At 38.4% G+C, this 16,765-nt stretch overlaps 1 protein-coding gene across 2 annotated transcripts in view; it reads left to right on the top strand.

Moving 5' to 3' along the window:
* CCSER1 (coiled-coil serine rich protein 1) overlaps positions 1-16,765 on the top strand; it is a 1,308,521-nt gene that overhangs the window by 777,574 nt on the left and 514,182 nt on the right. For both annotated transcript variants that reach the window (XM_073601044.1, XM_073601043.1), the window contains exon 6: positions 13,290-13,497. In XM_073601044.1, coding sequence (XP_073457145.1) covers positions 13,290-13,497 — 208 coding nt within the window. The remainder of the gene's footprint in view (positions 1-13,289; positions 13,498-16,765) is intronic.

A 16,765-nucleotide genomic window follows, 5' to 3' on the forward strand; every position in this document is an offset into this window, starting at 1 on the left:
TCACTGGACTTCTTTTGGTCCATTGGACTTTGTAAAACATCAGCACTCGAGTTTCTTGGTCTGCATGCCTGCATATAAGAAGCCAGAGCTGACTTAGCCCTTCAGACCTCACATATAACTTAATATTACTTATTTATGGCTTGTCCTTTCAACTTGGACCAGACTATGAATCTTTTCCAGGCCAAAAAACAACCAGTCAACCAAAAATGCTAGCTTTCCATTTTAAGACTGTGTTAAAAGAATGAAAGTTGGAATATAATTGCTTCCAGAAGCACTCTTTTCTTTGCCCTGTTTTTTTTTTGTTTTTGTTTTTTTAATGAGTCTTACTAAGATTTATTGCTATTGCTAACAGAGAGCTATATGATGTGTTCAGACTTTTCTAAATAGCTAGGATGTTTTTACAGCTCAATATTCCTGAAGCTATGCACAATTGTAATGGATGATATCTTCCTAATTCCTGGTTATTATAGCTGGCATCTGTTATTTCCCTGAACATTTGATGCTAGAAAATCATTTTTACCTGTCTTTACCTGTCATTTTAGTACACATGCTTTGTAATCGTGTAAACATGCAGAAACATGGTATCATCCTCTGTCACAATAGAATTAACCACATACCTTGTCATATGAGAAATGACAGTGCAAAATCATGTTCACAATGGCTAAAAACAGTTGTTTGCCTTCAACAATTGCAGATTTATGTTATAGGTGCTTCAGCAATACTTTAACATTTGTTGCTACTTTACTCTTAGGGCCTTGTTTACTAAAGTGTAAAGTGCACTTGTTTTTATAAGGCCTCTTTCCTGGATAGTGGGAGACCTCCATGTGAAACCCTGAGGGCTGTACGTAAAGCCGAGGGGGAAATCCATAACTATTTACTCATACACAGTTACATTTTCCAAGACACTGCCTCAAGGTGCACAGTGTCTTAAGCTATGCCTGGCAGAACTTATTGGGGTACCAGAGCAGGGATATCTGAAACTCAGCCCCATCCTCCTACAAGTATGAGCAGACTTTCAACCATTGTGCTAGTGATCATCACACAAGGCCTCTTAACTCCCTTTTCACTCCATTGTGACTTTTCACACAGAACATCAGACTTGGCATATTTTTCTTTATGCTTCTACTTTTGCATGGCTGCTGTTCATCTTACTACAGGCCCACTTTTCATCTTCACTTCCCATAGGACAGATTCTTCGTTAACAGTGCTGTATACAAGTTACATATTTATTTTCCTTCATGATGAGGACCTTTTATTAATAACTTCTCGATGCAGAACACATCTTGAACCATTGTACGGAAATCTCTTGAGGTATTGTGGTCCCAGCCAGACAGGGGAATGCCATAAAGAAATCAAATGGCAGGATGTCTCCAATACACAATGAACAAATTAATTAAATGACCTTCTACACCCAGAAAACAGCATGCTTTATAATAATTGAGGAAAGTTAGAAAAGAGAGAATTTAGCACATAACAATTGACAGTACATATAACCACTTAGTAACCAGTTTCGGCAGGGACCACATTTCTGCAGGCGCCTAATTGCATAAAATGAAATGTTTAAATATTTAAAGCAACCCTGTCAGATTGAAAAAAAAATTCTATAGGAAGGCAAATACAACAGAAGAGATTTTACTGTATATTAACCTCTTTGGCACTTCCAGTGTCCTAGCTTCCCTCAAATCCAGCTCTGCAGCCTCCATCAGTCTCTTCCAGGCATTTCTTAGTGTGACAGGGTCACTTTAATGAAACTGAATGAAAATGTGAAAAACACCACATTTATTTAAGATGACATAGAATATCTGTATTATTTTTCTTGTTATAGATGAACTATTACACCTTCATTTTTATTTGACCTTTCTTGTTAGTGTACAGATGCCCCAAGATTGATTAGGACAGAAAGAGAACACTTGAATATTGCAAACAAAGTATTTGGTGCTAAACATTAGTTGTTATTGTCTGTAATGAGGTTGTGTTAAAGTATGCAAATCAGCTGATTAGTATTCACCACTTTTATACTCCGCTGTAATTAACATTTTCAGAAGCAGAAGTCACACTCGTTATGGTGTACTTTAATATTATACAAGGACATAAAGCTACTGTTTCCTATTAGATTGCTATAAAACTAAACTATTGAAATATTTCTTTGCTGATTCTGATCACATAGATGTCCTATTCTACTTTTTCCAGTATTATCCTATTCACTGTATTGCCATTTTAATCTTTTTAAATGGAAATAAAATGGATCTATAGTAAGATTAGCTGAGCCAGTGATGTTGAATTGGTCCACGAGACAACGTTTTAAGTGCTAAAAGGTAGAGATATGCAAAGTCTCTTTTGTAGAAAAAAAAAAGAAAAATTATTTTTTTCCTGCCTCACTCCTAGCAGTTTCTGTATACATTGTATTTACAGTAAAGGGTACAGTCCTTAATTTCTGGCATCTTCAAGATGCAAGAAACTGGAGCCGGGTGCCAGGGACAGGTCTGTGTAGTGTGTACATGTTACATCATCAGTGGCCACCCAATGGCATCTAACATTATACACTAACAGTACAGTGTTTAAAACAATTTCTAACTTTAATAATTAAAAGTAGTTTTTGCACTCCAGTTAGGCTACATTCACACAGATGAGCAGAAGCACATATATTGCTGTGTTCAGAGGTGACTAAATGCTGCCTCTCATTGCAGAAACACTCTGTGCTATGGCTGCATACAAAGTGGACAATTTTGTGCAGCCAGAAAGTCACAGAAATGCTGACCCTGATTGCATTTAGTCTGCATCCAGGGTCAGTTGGAGGTTCTGTTCGTATGTAACCACTCAAATGAGCAGTTACATGCAAACAGTAGCAGCACCGGCCATCTATTTGTAGAGAGTACAAATCTAATGTCTGCTGTTCGCATACAGTGTTTATAGGCAGCATTTAGAAATGAATGAAGATGACACGCTTCAGGTGAGACAAGGAAACCTGATGGAAACAGCATGTGGGTTCTCCCCCTGGCTCACCTCCATATATAGCAATGAATGAAGAAATGGCTGAACACCACAGCTAGTTCCAAAAATCCATTATTGGAATTCCCAATGCGACACAACAGGACACTGACAGGGTGCACTGTTGACGCGTTTCACACACTGAAAATATGCTTAATCATAACACAGGTATGCCCAACTGATCCATCTTAAATAGGGTGGGGGGTAGATCTATTTAAGATGGATCTGTTGGGCATACCTGTGTTCTTATTAAGCACATCTTCAGTGCGTGAAATGCATCAACCGTGCAGCCTGTCAGTGTCCTGTTGTGTCACACTGGGAATTCCAATAAAGGATTTTTGGAACTAGCCATGGTGTTCAGCCATTTCTTCACAGCATTTAGAAATGCTGCCCAGAAACGACTGATTCTCATTGGCGGCAAACCCTGTGCGGCTGTGTGAGGCTGGGTCCACACCTATGCGAATTGGATGTGGGTTTCCCCGCATCCAATTCGCATAGCAGGAGATTGTGACCGGCTCTCTATGGAGCCAGTTCACACATCTCCGCAGGGGCTCTGGTGAGAATAGCATAGGAGCCCTGTGCATCTTTTGGTCCATTTCAGGACCGAATTCAGCCCAAAATTCGGGCTGAAATCGGACCTAAAATGGTGAATGGAGACACACCAGACTCCTGCTGTAAGCCGCTGTGGTCTCCAGTGTGAACCCAGCCAAATGTTGCCTTACTGACCGTGCTTAGCTGAGATTATGTCATCAGTATGCTGCAAGCATTTCTGCTCTCCGTCAATGATCAAACTGCAAAATTGTAAATTTGTAGCTAGTCAAAAGAAGAGAGGCTGCAAACCACTACTCTGTGTCAGACGTTTATAATCTCAGGAAAGAACTGCACAGGCACCAGGATATATTTGATTGCAACATTTCTGAGCTAGTATCTCAGTCCAGGAATTTTATGATGACCATTGATATTGTCCGAAGAAAGCTATGCTGTTCTTTTGCAGAAAAAAGCAGATTATGGACTTGGTGTGGAGTACTGTGACCTCTATGAGAGGCAATAAATACTTGGAAGTGTTAAACTTAAAGATTGATTAACATTCATACATGCATGTAACATGAAAACATACTGTATAACTGATGCAAGGCCTACTTTAATAAATTCATATTGTTAAAATGATTGCAAATGTTCATTTTGTTTTTAATTTAAGTAATAAACATGTTATACTTACATGCTCTGTGCAATGGTATTGCACAGAGCGGTCCCTTTCCTCCTCTTCTGGGGTCCCCCGCTGGTGCTCTCAGCTTCTCCTCTCTTCCAAGTACCCCCATAGCAAGCTGCTTACTATGGGGATGCTTAGCAGACTCGATCCTGAGCCAGACTGTGTGTGTCTATAGACCAGATCAGCATATTTAAAACCATATTACAGATTGAGCTGTCAAAAAATATTGCTTTTAATTGCCTATTATAGCCAACATTGTTAGAAAATCATGCTGCTTTTGTTGTTTGTCACAGATTGTAAATGAAAACAATTGTTAAAAAAAAGATAAAGTCTTCAGAGTCGAATTTCTCTGGTCATAAGGCTTAAAGAACTTCAGGATGTTGTGTTGATTAGTGTCCTTGAAATAGATGTGTACAAAAGCCTTTTCAGTACTTGCTTTGTTCACAAACTGCATCCACATCTTACAAATGTCATCTGAAGTGACTTTAATGGCACAGCAATATTTTTCACTTGGCAATAATGTTTGAAGATTTATCTCATTGTGTCATATTTTGTTCTTCCATTAAGACCTCAGGGGGTTGCATGTGTGGGAAGAAGAGAGCAGAAGAAGGCAACATGTTTGCTGTATGCTGTATGTAAAAAGTGATAGCTAAATTACCCAGTGAGGACATCTCATGCTTTGTGTAGAAAGCCACCCTTATTCCAGATTCTCTCAGTCACCCCCATCTAGGTTTGAACAGATGACTGTTTTGAGAAGCAATAGTTGGCTACACAGATGACTCTATGGCTTTCAGAATGTAGAATTTGGCAAAATCTCCCAAAGAATTACATTCTTAAAAAAAATCTATTGACACATCTGTGTGTTTTTCTTCACAAGATCTCCTTCAACAAAAAGTTCAACATATTTAAAGTAGATGATTTGGTAAAGTGTTGAAGTTGGGATGTAAATGGTGTTTTTAGAAAATAATGACCTTGTACCATATTTCTCCAAAAACATGGATGAGTACTTAAATAACCCTTTTATTTTGAAAGTCAGTTTTAAATTCTGTGAGCCAAATTTAAAAATATATTTTCAGTGAAAAGTGAGCATTAAAGCATGAAAGCGCCTAGTTAGGATGGTTACATGTGAAAGCCTCAGTCAATGCCACTCCCCAGACCACAACCCCTAACATGTTTCATCCCACCCATTGGGGCTTAATCATTGAGGTCAATTTTTTAATTTTCAAGGCTCATTTACTTAAGGTACTGTATATTTTTTAATTATTAGGTATATACTGATTGTTATACTCTATGATTATATTGTCGATGCATAGATATAAATAAAACATTAAAAAATCTGAAAACCCTTACAAGACACTTTTTTATTACCATATTATTATTGAAAATTTTTCAAAGAAAGATAAAAAAATAGAAGTTACAAGCATTCACATATAGCATTTTCAAGCCTCTGTCAATAGCAAGATACATACAGGAATGTCAAACCTGGCATACACAATGTGCATAACAACAAAAGGGACATTTCAAAATTGAATGAACAGTGTATATCACTAGGTCCACAACACACTAGTGATATCGGTCATGCCACCGTTACATCCGGACACCTCAATGGGAGCAAACTGTGTCCGGGTGGGAGGATGGCCAGTCATCACACCTGATTCTTTTTTTTTTCAAAAATATTTTTATTTGGGTTTCATAGAATAACAAAAGAATAGCACAGTCATTATGTAAATTGTAAACAGACAGTGAGACAGGTAAGGGATCTTTCCCGTCAAATTAATTGGAGCAAAAGCAAGTAGCTTAAAGTGGAAAAGAACCATAAGGCACAATCATGTAACAATAGATAGTTTGGCAATTACCTAACCTCTGCCTCGTGGACACAATGAGGCAGAGAGTCTTAAAGTCTTAGAACTGCGGAGCATACTCATGTCCTGGAGGCAGGTGGGTGAATTAGCGCAACAAAGCAAGAATAATGCGTATACCTAGATGCATGTAAACTATGTCTAAGCGATCATTCCTTCGACCTAAGGTCAGGGAACAAAGGTGAATATGTAGGGATCTGTGATGTGTTGTTGTTTAAATGTAAGGGGTGTTGTAGAAATCGACAGTGGAGAAGAAAGCTGTATCTGGAAAATGGAGATTGTGAACCATGGCTGTCCATCGGTAGCTCAGCTTGGTGTAATTAATGTGCATGAATGTTGTGTCATAAATTTGCCTAGTAGAATGGTAGAAGGAAGAGAAATATGGTGGGGGGGGGGTTGGGAGGAGGAAAACAGTCTTATGACAGCCTTCATTACAGGAAGACTAACAGCAATTTAACCCAGAAGACTGGCAGCATCTAATGGTAAAACAAAATGACTAAAGGGGACAGGTCTAGATTGAAGATGAGTATTGCATAAAAAGCTTCTTTGTTTTTAGAAGCTCAAAGAAATTGCAGTTCACTTTTAATGCTCTGTATTTGGACAGGTGCAGGCTGGCCTCCCTACACAGGTGGCATTCTTCAACCTTCTTGCAGGGAGAGTGGAGAACATGAAGAATACCCATTCCTCTCAGGCCTCCATACATGTCATTGGGTGGACTGCTGTCCGTTTGGATGCTGCCAACCAGGTGACCTCTGTTGCCATCTATACGGAGGGTAGAGCATACAAATAGTCCTGGCTCGCCGCATTTGGCGCAAATTCTACATGTGGATAGGTTAGGGACAGGAACCCATCTGTCAGAGAGAGTATGCCTAGCATAGGGAAAGGTTCCAGTGGAAGAGGGACAGCATAGGCACTATTGTCACAGCCACTCCTCAGACGACACCTCCTGACATTTAGTGCAGTGGACACATTTAGTTTAGTGCAGTAAGGACAAGTAGTAGAAAAGTTCCCCAAGGAAGGAGTTCCCCTCCATGGGGAACTTCTCCACTACTTGTCCTCACTGCATCTGCTTCCAGCCGCTCCCTGCACCAGGTGCTGCCAGTCTATGTACATTGCTCTCTCTCCCTGCAATTCCCGCATATTGCTGAGAATGTGGCCGTTTGCTTATTACCGCTGGAAAGACCCTGTTACTGTATATGGAACATTTTGACAATGTAACTTCACATTTACAACCACTGTGTGTGTGTCATGCCTTCCCTCCGGGTGCCTCCCACCCAGGCTTTCCTTGCCCCATAACCTACATGCAGTCTCAATGCCTTGCTGAAACTGTGGGGTTCAAGAGTGGGGATATTTCCAACATGGATAAAAAGGTTTCATATTCTCTTTCTAAAATGTAATTTCCTTTTAATCATTATTTAAATAATGACAAGAATTTTCATGGTTATGAATAGAACTATTCATTAGATTTAATTAAATGTTATGAATTCTGATGTCCTACATCTGAACTTCAGTATTATTTTTCACAAATCACACATTTTCCAAATTACTTAGGGTGCTTTTGTCTTTTATCTGCTGCTGCTGTTACCTGAGCACCCTTAGCTTGACCTCATTCCAATTTTTCAATGTTTAGCCCTATCATTAGTCAGGCATTGATTTCACTGGTACTTAGGGTTTGCAAATTCAGGGATTTGGAGTTTATAAAAAGTTCAGCTGAACAACCACTGGTAAAACTTTTCAGAAGGTCACTTACCTCTACTTATGAATAAATCATAAGTGTTACTAGAGTGTTTTTGAATAAAATTATTTAAATATATACATTTATTTCATGCAGAGAATTATTATTATTATCAAGTTACTTTAGTAATACATATGTACAGTATTTCCCACGTGGTTTTATGTCTTATCATGGCTCATCATGCTAAATTCATGTAATAGTATCTACATGTTAATATTGTGATAATCTGTCAAAATGACAACAAAAACCTTTTGTCCCATCCTCTCTAATAATAGCTTTGTACATTTTTTAAAATAAAACCCATGTTTTAGTATCAGCAGGCATCCCTTTATCTTCTTCTATAGAAGCCTTCTGGTGTCAATAAATAGTCTTTTTCCATATGCATTAACTGCTTCTTCAATAAAATTGCCCAGTAGAACCACACAGACCCACTTGTGATCCAATAATGGCCAGACCTGTGTGTCTTGTCTTGCTTGTTCACAGAGTAAAAATTAGTTCCAACCGAGACTTTCAGAAAAGGCCCACTGTTAGGCTGCAATAACATTTATGCAATCTGCTTGCTGTAGGAACTGTTGACATAAACCTACAGCCAAACTCTCTGCTTGACTCTGCATAATAATGGCAAATTTATAGTGCGTAAACCAGAACAGTCTGTGTACCATTCTGCCAAAGCTATCAACAAATCTTGGATTTGAAACATATAAAACACACTTCTTCCCTCTGTCCTGTGATCCACCTCCTGCTTTATGGAAATGATTTATTGGTTGACACAGGATACTAATAAAAGCCTATGATTTGTAGCATTGCCTTTAGGATCTTGTATTGCCAGTATAAACACAATATTGTTGCATCACTGTTGACATTTTCTCTTTAAAAAATGATGGAGTGCAAAATAGTCTGTGTTCCTTTTGTTTAGGCAGCATAATTGCTGCAGCCACACACACATGTGCCCTTCCTCTTTACACTAAGATTACTGTATTCACCTGTCAGTAGTCACACAATGGGTGAGGAGATTGATAAAGGGGTAGACATGTGATAGTAAAGCTAATGCATTTGTTTACTACTCTCCAGTTTGTGTACATACTAGGCTATCCAGGGGTGGAAATTTCATCAGAGCAGCACATTATGATTTCCTCTCAAATTCTCATCACAGGCCTCATCCCACCCTGTGTCATTTAGGCAGAAGCCATTATAATCCATACTAATAGATCTGGCAGGGGAAGGCTGTACATTTTATTTTTACATCGATATACAGTGCCTTGAAAAAGTATTCATACCCGTTGAAATTTTCCACATTTTGTCATGTTACAACCAAAAACATAAATGTATTTTCTTGGGATTTTATGTGATAGACCAACACAAAGTTCCACATAATTGAGAAGTGGAAGGAAAATAATAAATGCTTTTTAACATTTTTTGAAAAGAAATATCTGAAAAGTGTGGTGTTTGCATTTGTATTCAGCCCCCTTTACTCTGATACCCCTAAATAAAATCTAGTAGAGCCAATTGCCTTCAGAAGTCACCAAATTAGTAAATAGAGTCCACCTGTGTGTAATTTACTCTCAATATAAATACAGCTGTTCTGTGAAGTCCTCAGAGGTTTGTTAAACAACCTTGGTGAGCAAACAGCATCATGAAGGCCAAGGAACACACCAGACAGGTCAGGGATAAAGTTGTGGAGAAGTTTAAAGCAGGGTTAGGTTATAATAAAATATCCCAAGGTTTGAGCATCTCACAGAGCACTGTTCAATCCATCATGCGAAAATGGAAAGAGTATGACACAACTGCAAACCTACCAAGACATGGCCGTCCACCTAAACTGACAGGCTGGGCAAGGAGAGCATTAATCAGAGAAGCAGCTAAGAGGCCCATGGCAACTCTGGAGGAGCTGCAGAGATCCACAACTCAGGTGGGAGAATCTGTCCACAGGACAACTATTAGTCGTGCACTCCACAAATCTATCCTTTATGGAAGAGTGGCAAGAAGAAAGCTATTGTTGAAAGAAAGCCATAAGAAGTCCAATTTGCAGTTTGCAAGAAGCCATGTGGGGGACACAGCAAACATGTGGAAGAAGGTGCTCTGCTCAGATGAATCCAAAATTGAATTTTTTGGTCTATAAGCAAAACATGTGTGGTGGAAAACTGACACTGCACATCACTCTGAGCACACCATCCCCACCATGAAACATGGTGGTGGCAGCATCATGTTGTGGGGATGCTTTTCTTCAGCAGGGAAAGGGAAGCTGATCAGAATTGATGGGAAGATGGATGGAGCCATAGGCAGGACAATCTTAGAAGAAAGCCTGTTAGAGTCTGCAAAAGACTTGAGACTGGGATGGATAGTCACCTTACAGCAGGACAACGACCCTAAACATACAACCAGGGCTACAATGGAATGGTTAAGATCAAAGTATATTCATGTGGCCCAGTCAAAGTCCAGAGCTAAATCCAATTGAAAATCTGTGGCAAGACTAGAAAATTGCTGTTCACAGACGCTCTCTATCCACAGAGCTGACAGAGCTTGAGCTATTTTGCAAAGAAGAATGGGCAAAAACTTCACTCTCTAGATGTTCAAAGCTGGTAGAGACATCCCCAAAAAGACTTACAGCTGTAATTGCAGCAAAAGGTGGTTCTACAAAGTATTGACTCAGGGGGGCTGAATACAAATGTACGCCACACGTTTCAGATTTTTTATTTTTTTTTTATCATTTTTTTTAAACCATCCTTCCACTTCACAATTATGTGCCACGTTGCGTTGGTCTATCACATAAAATCCCAATAAAATACATTTACGTTTTTGTTTGTAACATAACAAAATGTGGAAAATTTCAAGGGGTATGACTATGAATACTTTTTCAAAGCACTGTATGCTGTTATTATATGATGCAATGCATATGAATGTGTACCATGTTCCCAATATCTTCACTGGTGAAATATTATTATATTTATAACAATAGAGTCATAGTATACTGCTAGATTTAAGATTAAGCACTAAAAATAGCATTGCCCTCTAATTTTTGTACTCAAAAATAAAATTATATCTCATGAAATAAATGGAGGCAAAAAATGTCACCATTGGATTCAAGTAACAGCCAGAAAGACACTGTTAAAGTACAGTGCATGTCACACTGGTTGCCTATACCGAGTCTCCGATTTTGACTCAATATGGCATCACCCTCATTCAACACATATTCATTGGGGGCAACATCTGTCCCTTAATGAAAATACAGTTTAAACATAAAGTGCTATATAAGCTGCTTTGAATGCATTTTTCAGGTGTCTTAAATTCCTCTCCCTTCTCTGAGCATTCCATTACAGGGATACTTAAGATGCATGATTTGAGAGGATGATTTTAGCTATATATGCTGCACTTATTCTGGTCAAGGCTGCTCAACTGGTTAAAAAAAAAAAAAAACGCTGAGTGGCAACCATAGATTCTAGATTGTCATGATACAGAGTATCTTCTGTCTTCTAGCAATAACCTAAACATTTTTTTCTCATTCATCAGGTCTGCTTTCTGTTTGGCTAGTTGCTTAGGATGCATAGTGCCCAGTGGACAATGCTGCCACTATTCCCACCAACTGATTTCTGATAAAGAGGCTGGATATGCAGGGCATGTTGCATGTGCATTTACATGCTTTTTTAACATTGTGTTGATGTTTAGCTTTCTTTTTTCACACAGCAGGAGACTAAAAACTTTTTTTCCCCCTAAATGTACATTGCAAGACATTTTCTTGCATTGCTCTACGCTTAACTTCAACATGTTCCATTTTCACTAAACTCACCTCAATGCCCTGTATTTTGGCTTGTTCTTGTGTTGGGGCTGCATTGACCAAAGCAGGCCAATGTACATGGTGTAAATGGGCCCTTAATCTATTATATACTAAAATTCTAGAATGATACCCTTAAATGATCATCTTTTACATAAACCAACCCATGCAGAAAAGAGGTCCCAGTAGTTTAATATTTAATGCAAATGCTATACCTTTTTTGTCACCCATGAAGCCTGAACAAAATGCTTTCAAAGTTTAATTACCTATATCCTGTCCTGTTTTCTTGGACATGGGCTACAAACCATGCCTGTGGAGCCTTCTTCTTTGAGGACAACTAAAGTGATGATCTCTTTAGTTGCCTTCTAAGAAGAATGTTTGGTGACCATTTTGTTATAACACAGAGATGTGAGGCCGGGTTCACACCAGTCCGGTGCGAATTCCAGCTACATTTTCTCTGCGAAGAGAAAAAGCAGCTGTTCAGCGGTGCTTCTCCTTTCTATCTGCGCATCAGCTGAGCAGGGAGAGGGGTGAGGGGGAGGTGTAGTGAGGAGAAGGAGAGAATGCCTGTTCACAACGGAATGCATCTGCGAATCAGATGCATTCCCATAGAAGATAATGTGCTTGTAATTCGCACCGCAATGCCCAGAAAACGCACACTTTTTTGGGCAATGCGCAGTGCGAATGCAACACACATATGTGAACCAGATGCATTCAAATGAAGGTATTTTAAAATGTCCTGCAAATTGGATGTGGTGTAAACCGCATCTAATTCGCATAGGTGTGAACGGGGCCTAAAGGGGCTATAGCAGTGTGAGAATTGTGGTGGGATTGTGACTGGAGAGTCTTTGATGCTATAAGAGAGAGTGCACTGCACATGTGCAACCTTTGAATTAGAAAGCACATACATCCCTGCAATTTTAAGGGCAACACCCAATGACTGCTGTGTCCTGGAAATAAGCCAGGACATTAGAATGTAAACATTGGGAGTATTGCCAGGTTTCCTGGATGAGAGAAAAGGCTTAGATGTATGACGTTTGCAGTTAAGAATATTTTTTACAAATGGCACAGTGTAGTGTAACCTACGGGGGTCCTTATCTGCAAAGGGGCTGTAAAAGGTAAACTTAGCCTCCAAACTATTTTCAAATTGGATTCTATTTTTTTGGTGCTATATCCTAAAGTTTGTACTTTTGGCTTATAATAGCCAAAGAAGAACTGATAATGTCAGGCATTTTTTTTCCCAAGAGCTCTATTTTTTAGTGATAAAGTTCATAGACCTAAAATTATTTGCAAGTAAAACACTAATTGTAGTAACTTGGATAACTAAGAGCTGTCCAACAATTATGGGATATCTGGCTTTCTTCCTCAACTAACCCTCTGAGTAAAACTTTTGATTTAGCTTTTTTGTTTGCCATGCTCCATGTGATGGAAAAGGTGACCAACATAATCAGTTTTTGTAATCCACCTGTATCAAACTTCTGGATTAAAATGGCAGAGAAAATTGTTGCATTGTTGGTGCACAGGAAAATAAATAATGGAAGCATAAGCCCAAATGTAAAATAAATAAAAATAAATAGGCAGCAAAATTAAACAATAAATACATTTTAAAATAACTGAAAATAATGTGTTTTATCGTATAAGCATTAAATTGTTTTAATAATTATATAGTGTACATTAATATAAGTTGATAGATATCGCAAAATGAACTATAACAATTCTCTTTTCTAGAAATCTCTATCTACATTTGCCAAGAGAAAGCGATCAAGAGGATACTAAGTGCCCTCGTGTCTGCCAAGTGCCCACCAGCCCATCTGTGGAATGGCCCTTTGCACAGGAAGACATCAACGGCTTGGAATCATTGCCTTTCAGATTGATGATGCAAGACTGTACATCTGTAAAGACATTACTGCTCAAAATGAAGAGAATCCTGCAAGAGGTAATGACTTCATTATCTAAGAGATTTATAGCACTCGCTGTCAGTGGGCTGGCTTATGGAATTATAGAAAAATAAATGGAAAAAACAGTGAAGGTGAAGAGAATTTAATATCCTGTGTGTGGTGTTGGGAATTTAATATCACCGATGAGAACAAACACCGTGAGCTGCTAAAGCAGAGCATGCAGCTCTGAAGCGTACGTGAAAAAGTTCTAGCTAACTTTCTCTTTAGAGCTATAATTTTTAGATTGATTACACCGATAACTGAGTATTTGCATAAAACCGTAAGTTCTATGGGTATTATTGGGAAATTATATTCCATTGCTACCAAAGCACATTACTTATTCAGTAGCCTTGTCGTCTTTCTGAGTGAATGAATGGATGTTATAAAAAAACACTGCACTTTATATAGCATTATATGTAGTAGCCCTAAACCATACAATACACACAAACAGAAAAACTAAATAGACAAAATAGAATATAAAAGAGAGCTGGTTTTATGAGGGTTCATCTGGATAACAGGAACAGCAAATAAACAAATGAATGAATAATCCAGACAGAAGGATGCATTTCCATTTAATTGCAATATAATGCCAGATATAGAGTACAAGTTTCTGAAGTTGGATCCAAGTTAGATTTAATTTGAATAAATAAATCCTGTACTGTAAAATTAATGACACTGGCGATTCATAATGACAACTAGGAAACATTGTGTAGATCTTAGTTGTCACTTTGTGAAAGCTAAAATGTGATAAATTATGTAACATAATTATAGCTGTAGAGATCTTGCCATAGATAATGTTTGTTAACAGGAATAGCCTTAGGTTATATGGCTCCCTGTGCAAAATACAGTATGGCAACCCAGTGAAAAGTGAATATTGCTTAGTTTCAATTTAAAGAGAAATTCCAGATAACAGGTGAACACAGGTGAGGCTGATTTACTAAATTAGTTGAACATCTTCACTTAATAAAGTGTAGCTGTGTTCACTTTGAATACCCAGTCATGTGTAAATGAAATGAATAAACAGGAATCTACTTTTCATGTCAATGGATAATTGAAGTGAATGTTCAAATTATTAAGTGAAAACTCTCTGTGCCTTTAGCCAGCCAGTAAGCAAATGCTGTCATCAAAGCTGCAACTCTGCTAAAACTGTTCACTCAGTTTACCTTAATCTAGCTTTCTTCTACACACAGATTTTCACAGATCCTCTAGTAGGGTTAGAAAGAGGAAAGTAAGCTTTACCTAGACCCTGTGTAACTCCTCTGAATCCTGCATTACCCAATCACATTAAAACATCTATGGCATGTTTGAATCTGATTGGTGGCTGTGAGACATTTCTTGGAACTGACATTTTGTTTGCATAGGGCATTTTGTATGTGATAGACAACAGGAAACGTGCAGTGTGTGTTCCAACATCTCAAGCAAGCATTTTCTAAGATCATTAGATTAACTGGTTAAGGGAAAGGGGTGGATTGGTGCCACACAGCAATGCCCAAATGATAAACTAATGTACCAAGCAGGTTGGTTATACTTTTTGGATACATTGCAAGGTTTGGTTTTCAGTTATGTGTGTACACTGAGACTTTTTTTTAATGAAGTTGGCATTATTGAAAGTGGCCTTGTGCATGGAACTTCATGCTGACTTTCCATGGTCTCATTATATTACACTAGCTATTAGAATGATGCAGTGTTATCTTAGACAATGGATTCATGCTGCAAACGTGTTGCCAGTTTCCTGAAGATATAAATTGGGATGCCAGTGCCTGCTCTTTTCTCATCATATCTTTTTTTTATCCTTTTCTTTTCCTAAAACATAATCTCTCTTTCAGATTGAAGCAGTATTTACAGAATACTTCTGGCTCCAGATTTGCCATTGTCCACCATAGGCCTGAAGTTCATGGAGTGCATGCTGCATACCCAGCACTTATTCTGAGTTCCTTCTCAAAAATGTTCTGGCTGTATCAGACTTCAATACTTTCTGAAACTCTAAACCAAAATAAGCAGCTTAATGTCAGAGTGAAGCTGCAACTCCTGAACTGCATGCTTTTTCCAGGTCTTTGGCTCAAACTACTGAAGCCACTGAATCAGTATAACTAGAGAATTTGCATTTTTAGAAGGAAATGTGAACAATGGCAGTCTAGATACTTCCTTAGTACAGGCTGCCTTTATTATAACTATGCCTTCTGAATATATAATACAATTCTTTTTATAACTAGTTACAACGATTAAAAGTTGAGTTATTAATAGACCCCCCCAGGCAAGATCACATGTAGATGTCATTATGTGGTCAGGCACACCTGAATAATAGAACACCTAAGGCAGCATGATACCTACATACATCCACCACTTTTGTGTTGATTATTTGCTATTGGAATCAGCAGGCTGTCTTCTTTCTGTACAGAGGTTCTTTTTAACTTTACAAACCACCAAAAAAGAAAATGGAGAGATGGTTTTATATCTTCTAAATCATAAAAAGCCTTTGAACTTAACATTAGTCAACAAGAGGAACACACTATCATAATTTATAAATATTGTGGCTTGGTAATGCCCCTCTTGGTGCCCTATGCAAGTGCCTTTATGGTAAATACATCTCTGTCCCCAGGGGAAGGCAACTATCTAGGTCATAGGAAATGAAGACTAGTTATGTTTTCTAATTAACACCATCCACCATTCAAACGGTCCTGGGAAAATAAGACTTTCTGAGACTTTGTATAAACCTAGATATGCCCCATCATGCTATGTGCACTGAGCAGTGAGGGAGTCAGGCAGGGCTTTTTTTCTTAGGGGAGGTATCTTTGCATACACAAGAGTGCTCAGATCAATAGCAACAAAGAACATGTAAACAGTGCTGGCCTGGCAGACCGAAGAAGCAGAAAGTGAGACAAGATGAGCTCCAAATATGTGTACATCTGATTTAACACTTACTAAGGGTGGATAAAAGGCACACTGGGCTGTTTTTTTAGGATGGTCATTCTTAATGTTTATATCCACCCAAAAGAACTTATTGTGTTTTGGGTGGAGTTATAGGAAATAGCTGTGTGAAAAATCTTTAGCTGTCTAATTTTAATGTAAGTTTTCCAACACTGTGAAGGCCAGTACATTGCTCAGTACACATATAAAATGTCAGCAGGTGATGTGTTGTGTTGTCGAAGCCTAAACCCTAGTTGTAGATTTCAGGCAGCAACTGGATATTCACAATCATTGATTCTCCCAGTAGACCCTACCCCCCCTTCCCTAAATGAAATGTACTCTAAGTATAGACAGAATACT

Source organism: Aquarana catesbeiana, linkage group LG01, assembly GCF_042186555.1.
Source record: "Aquarana catesbeiana isolate 2022-GZ linkage group LG01, ASM4218655v1, whole genome shotgun sequence".
Taxonomy (NCBI): domain Eukaryota; kingdom Metazoa; phylum Chordata; class Amphibia; order Anura; family Ranidae; genus Aquarana; species Aquarana catesbeiana.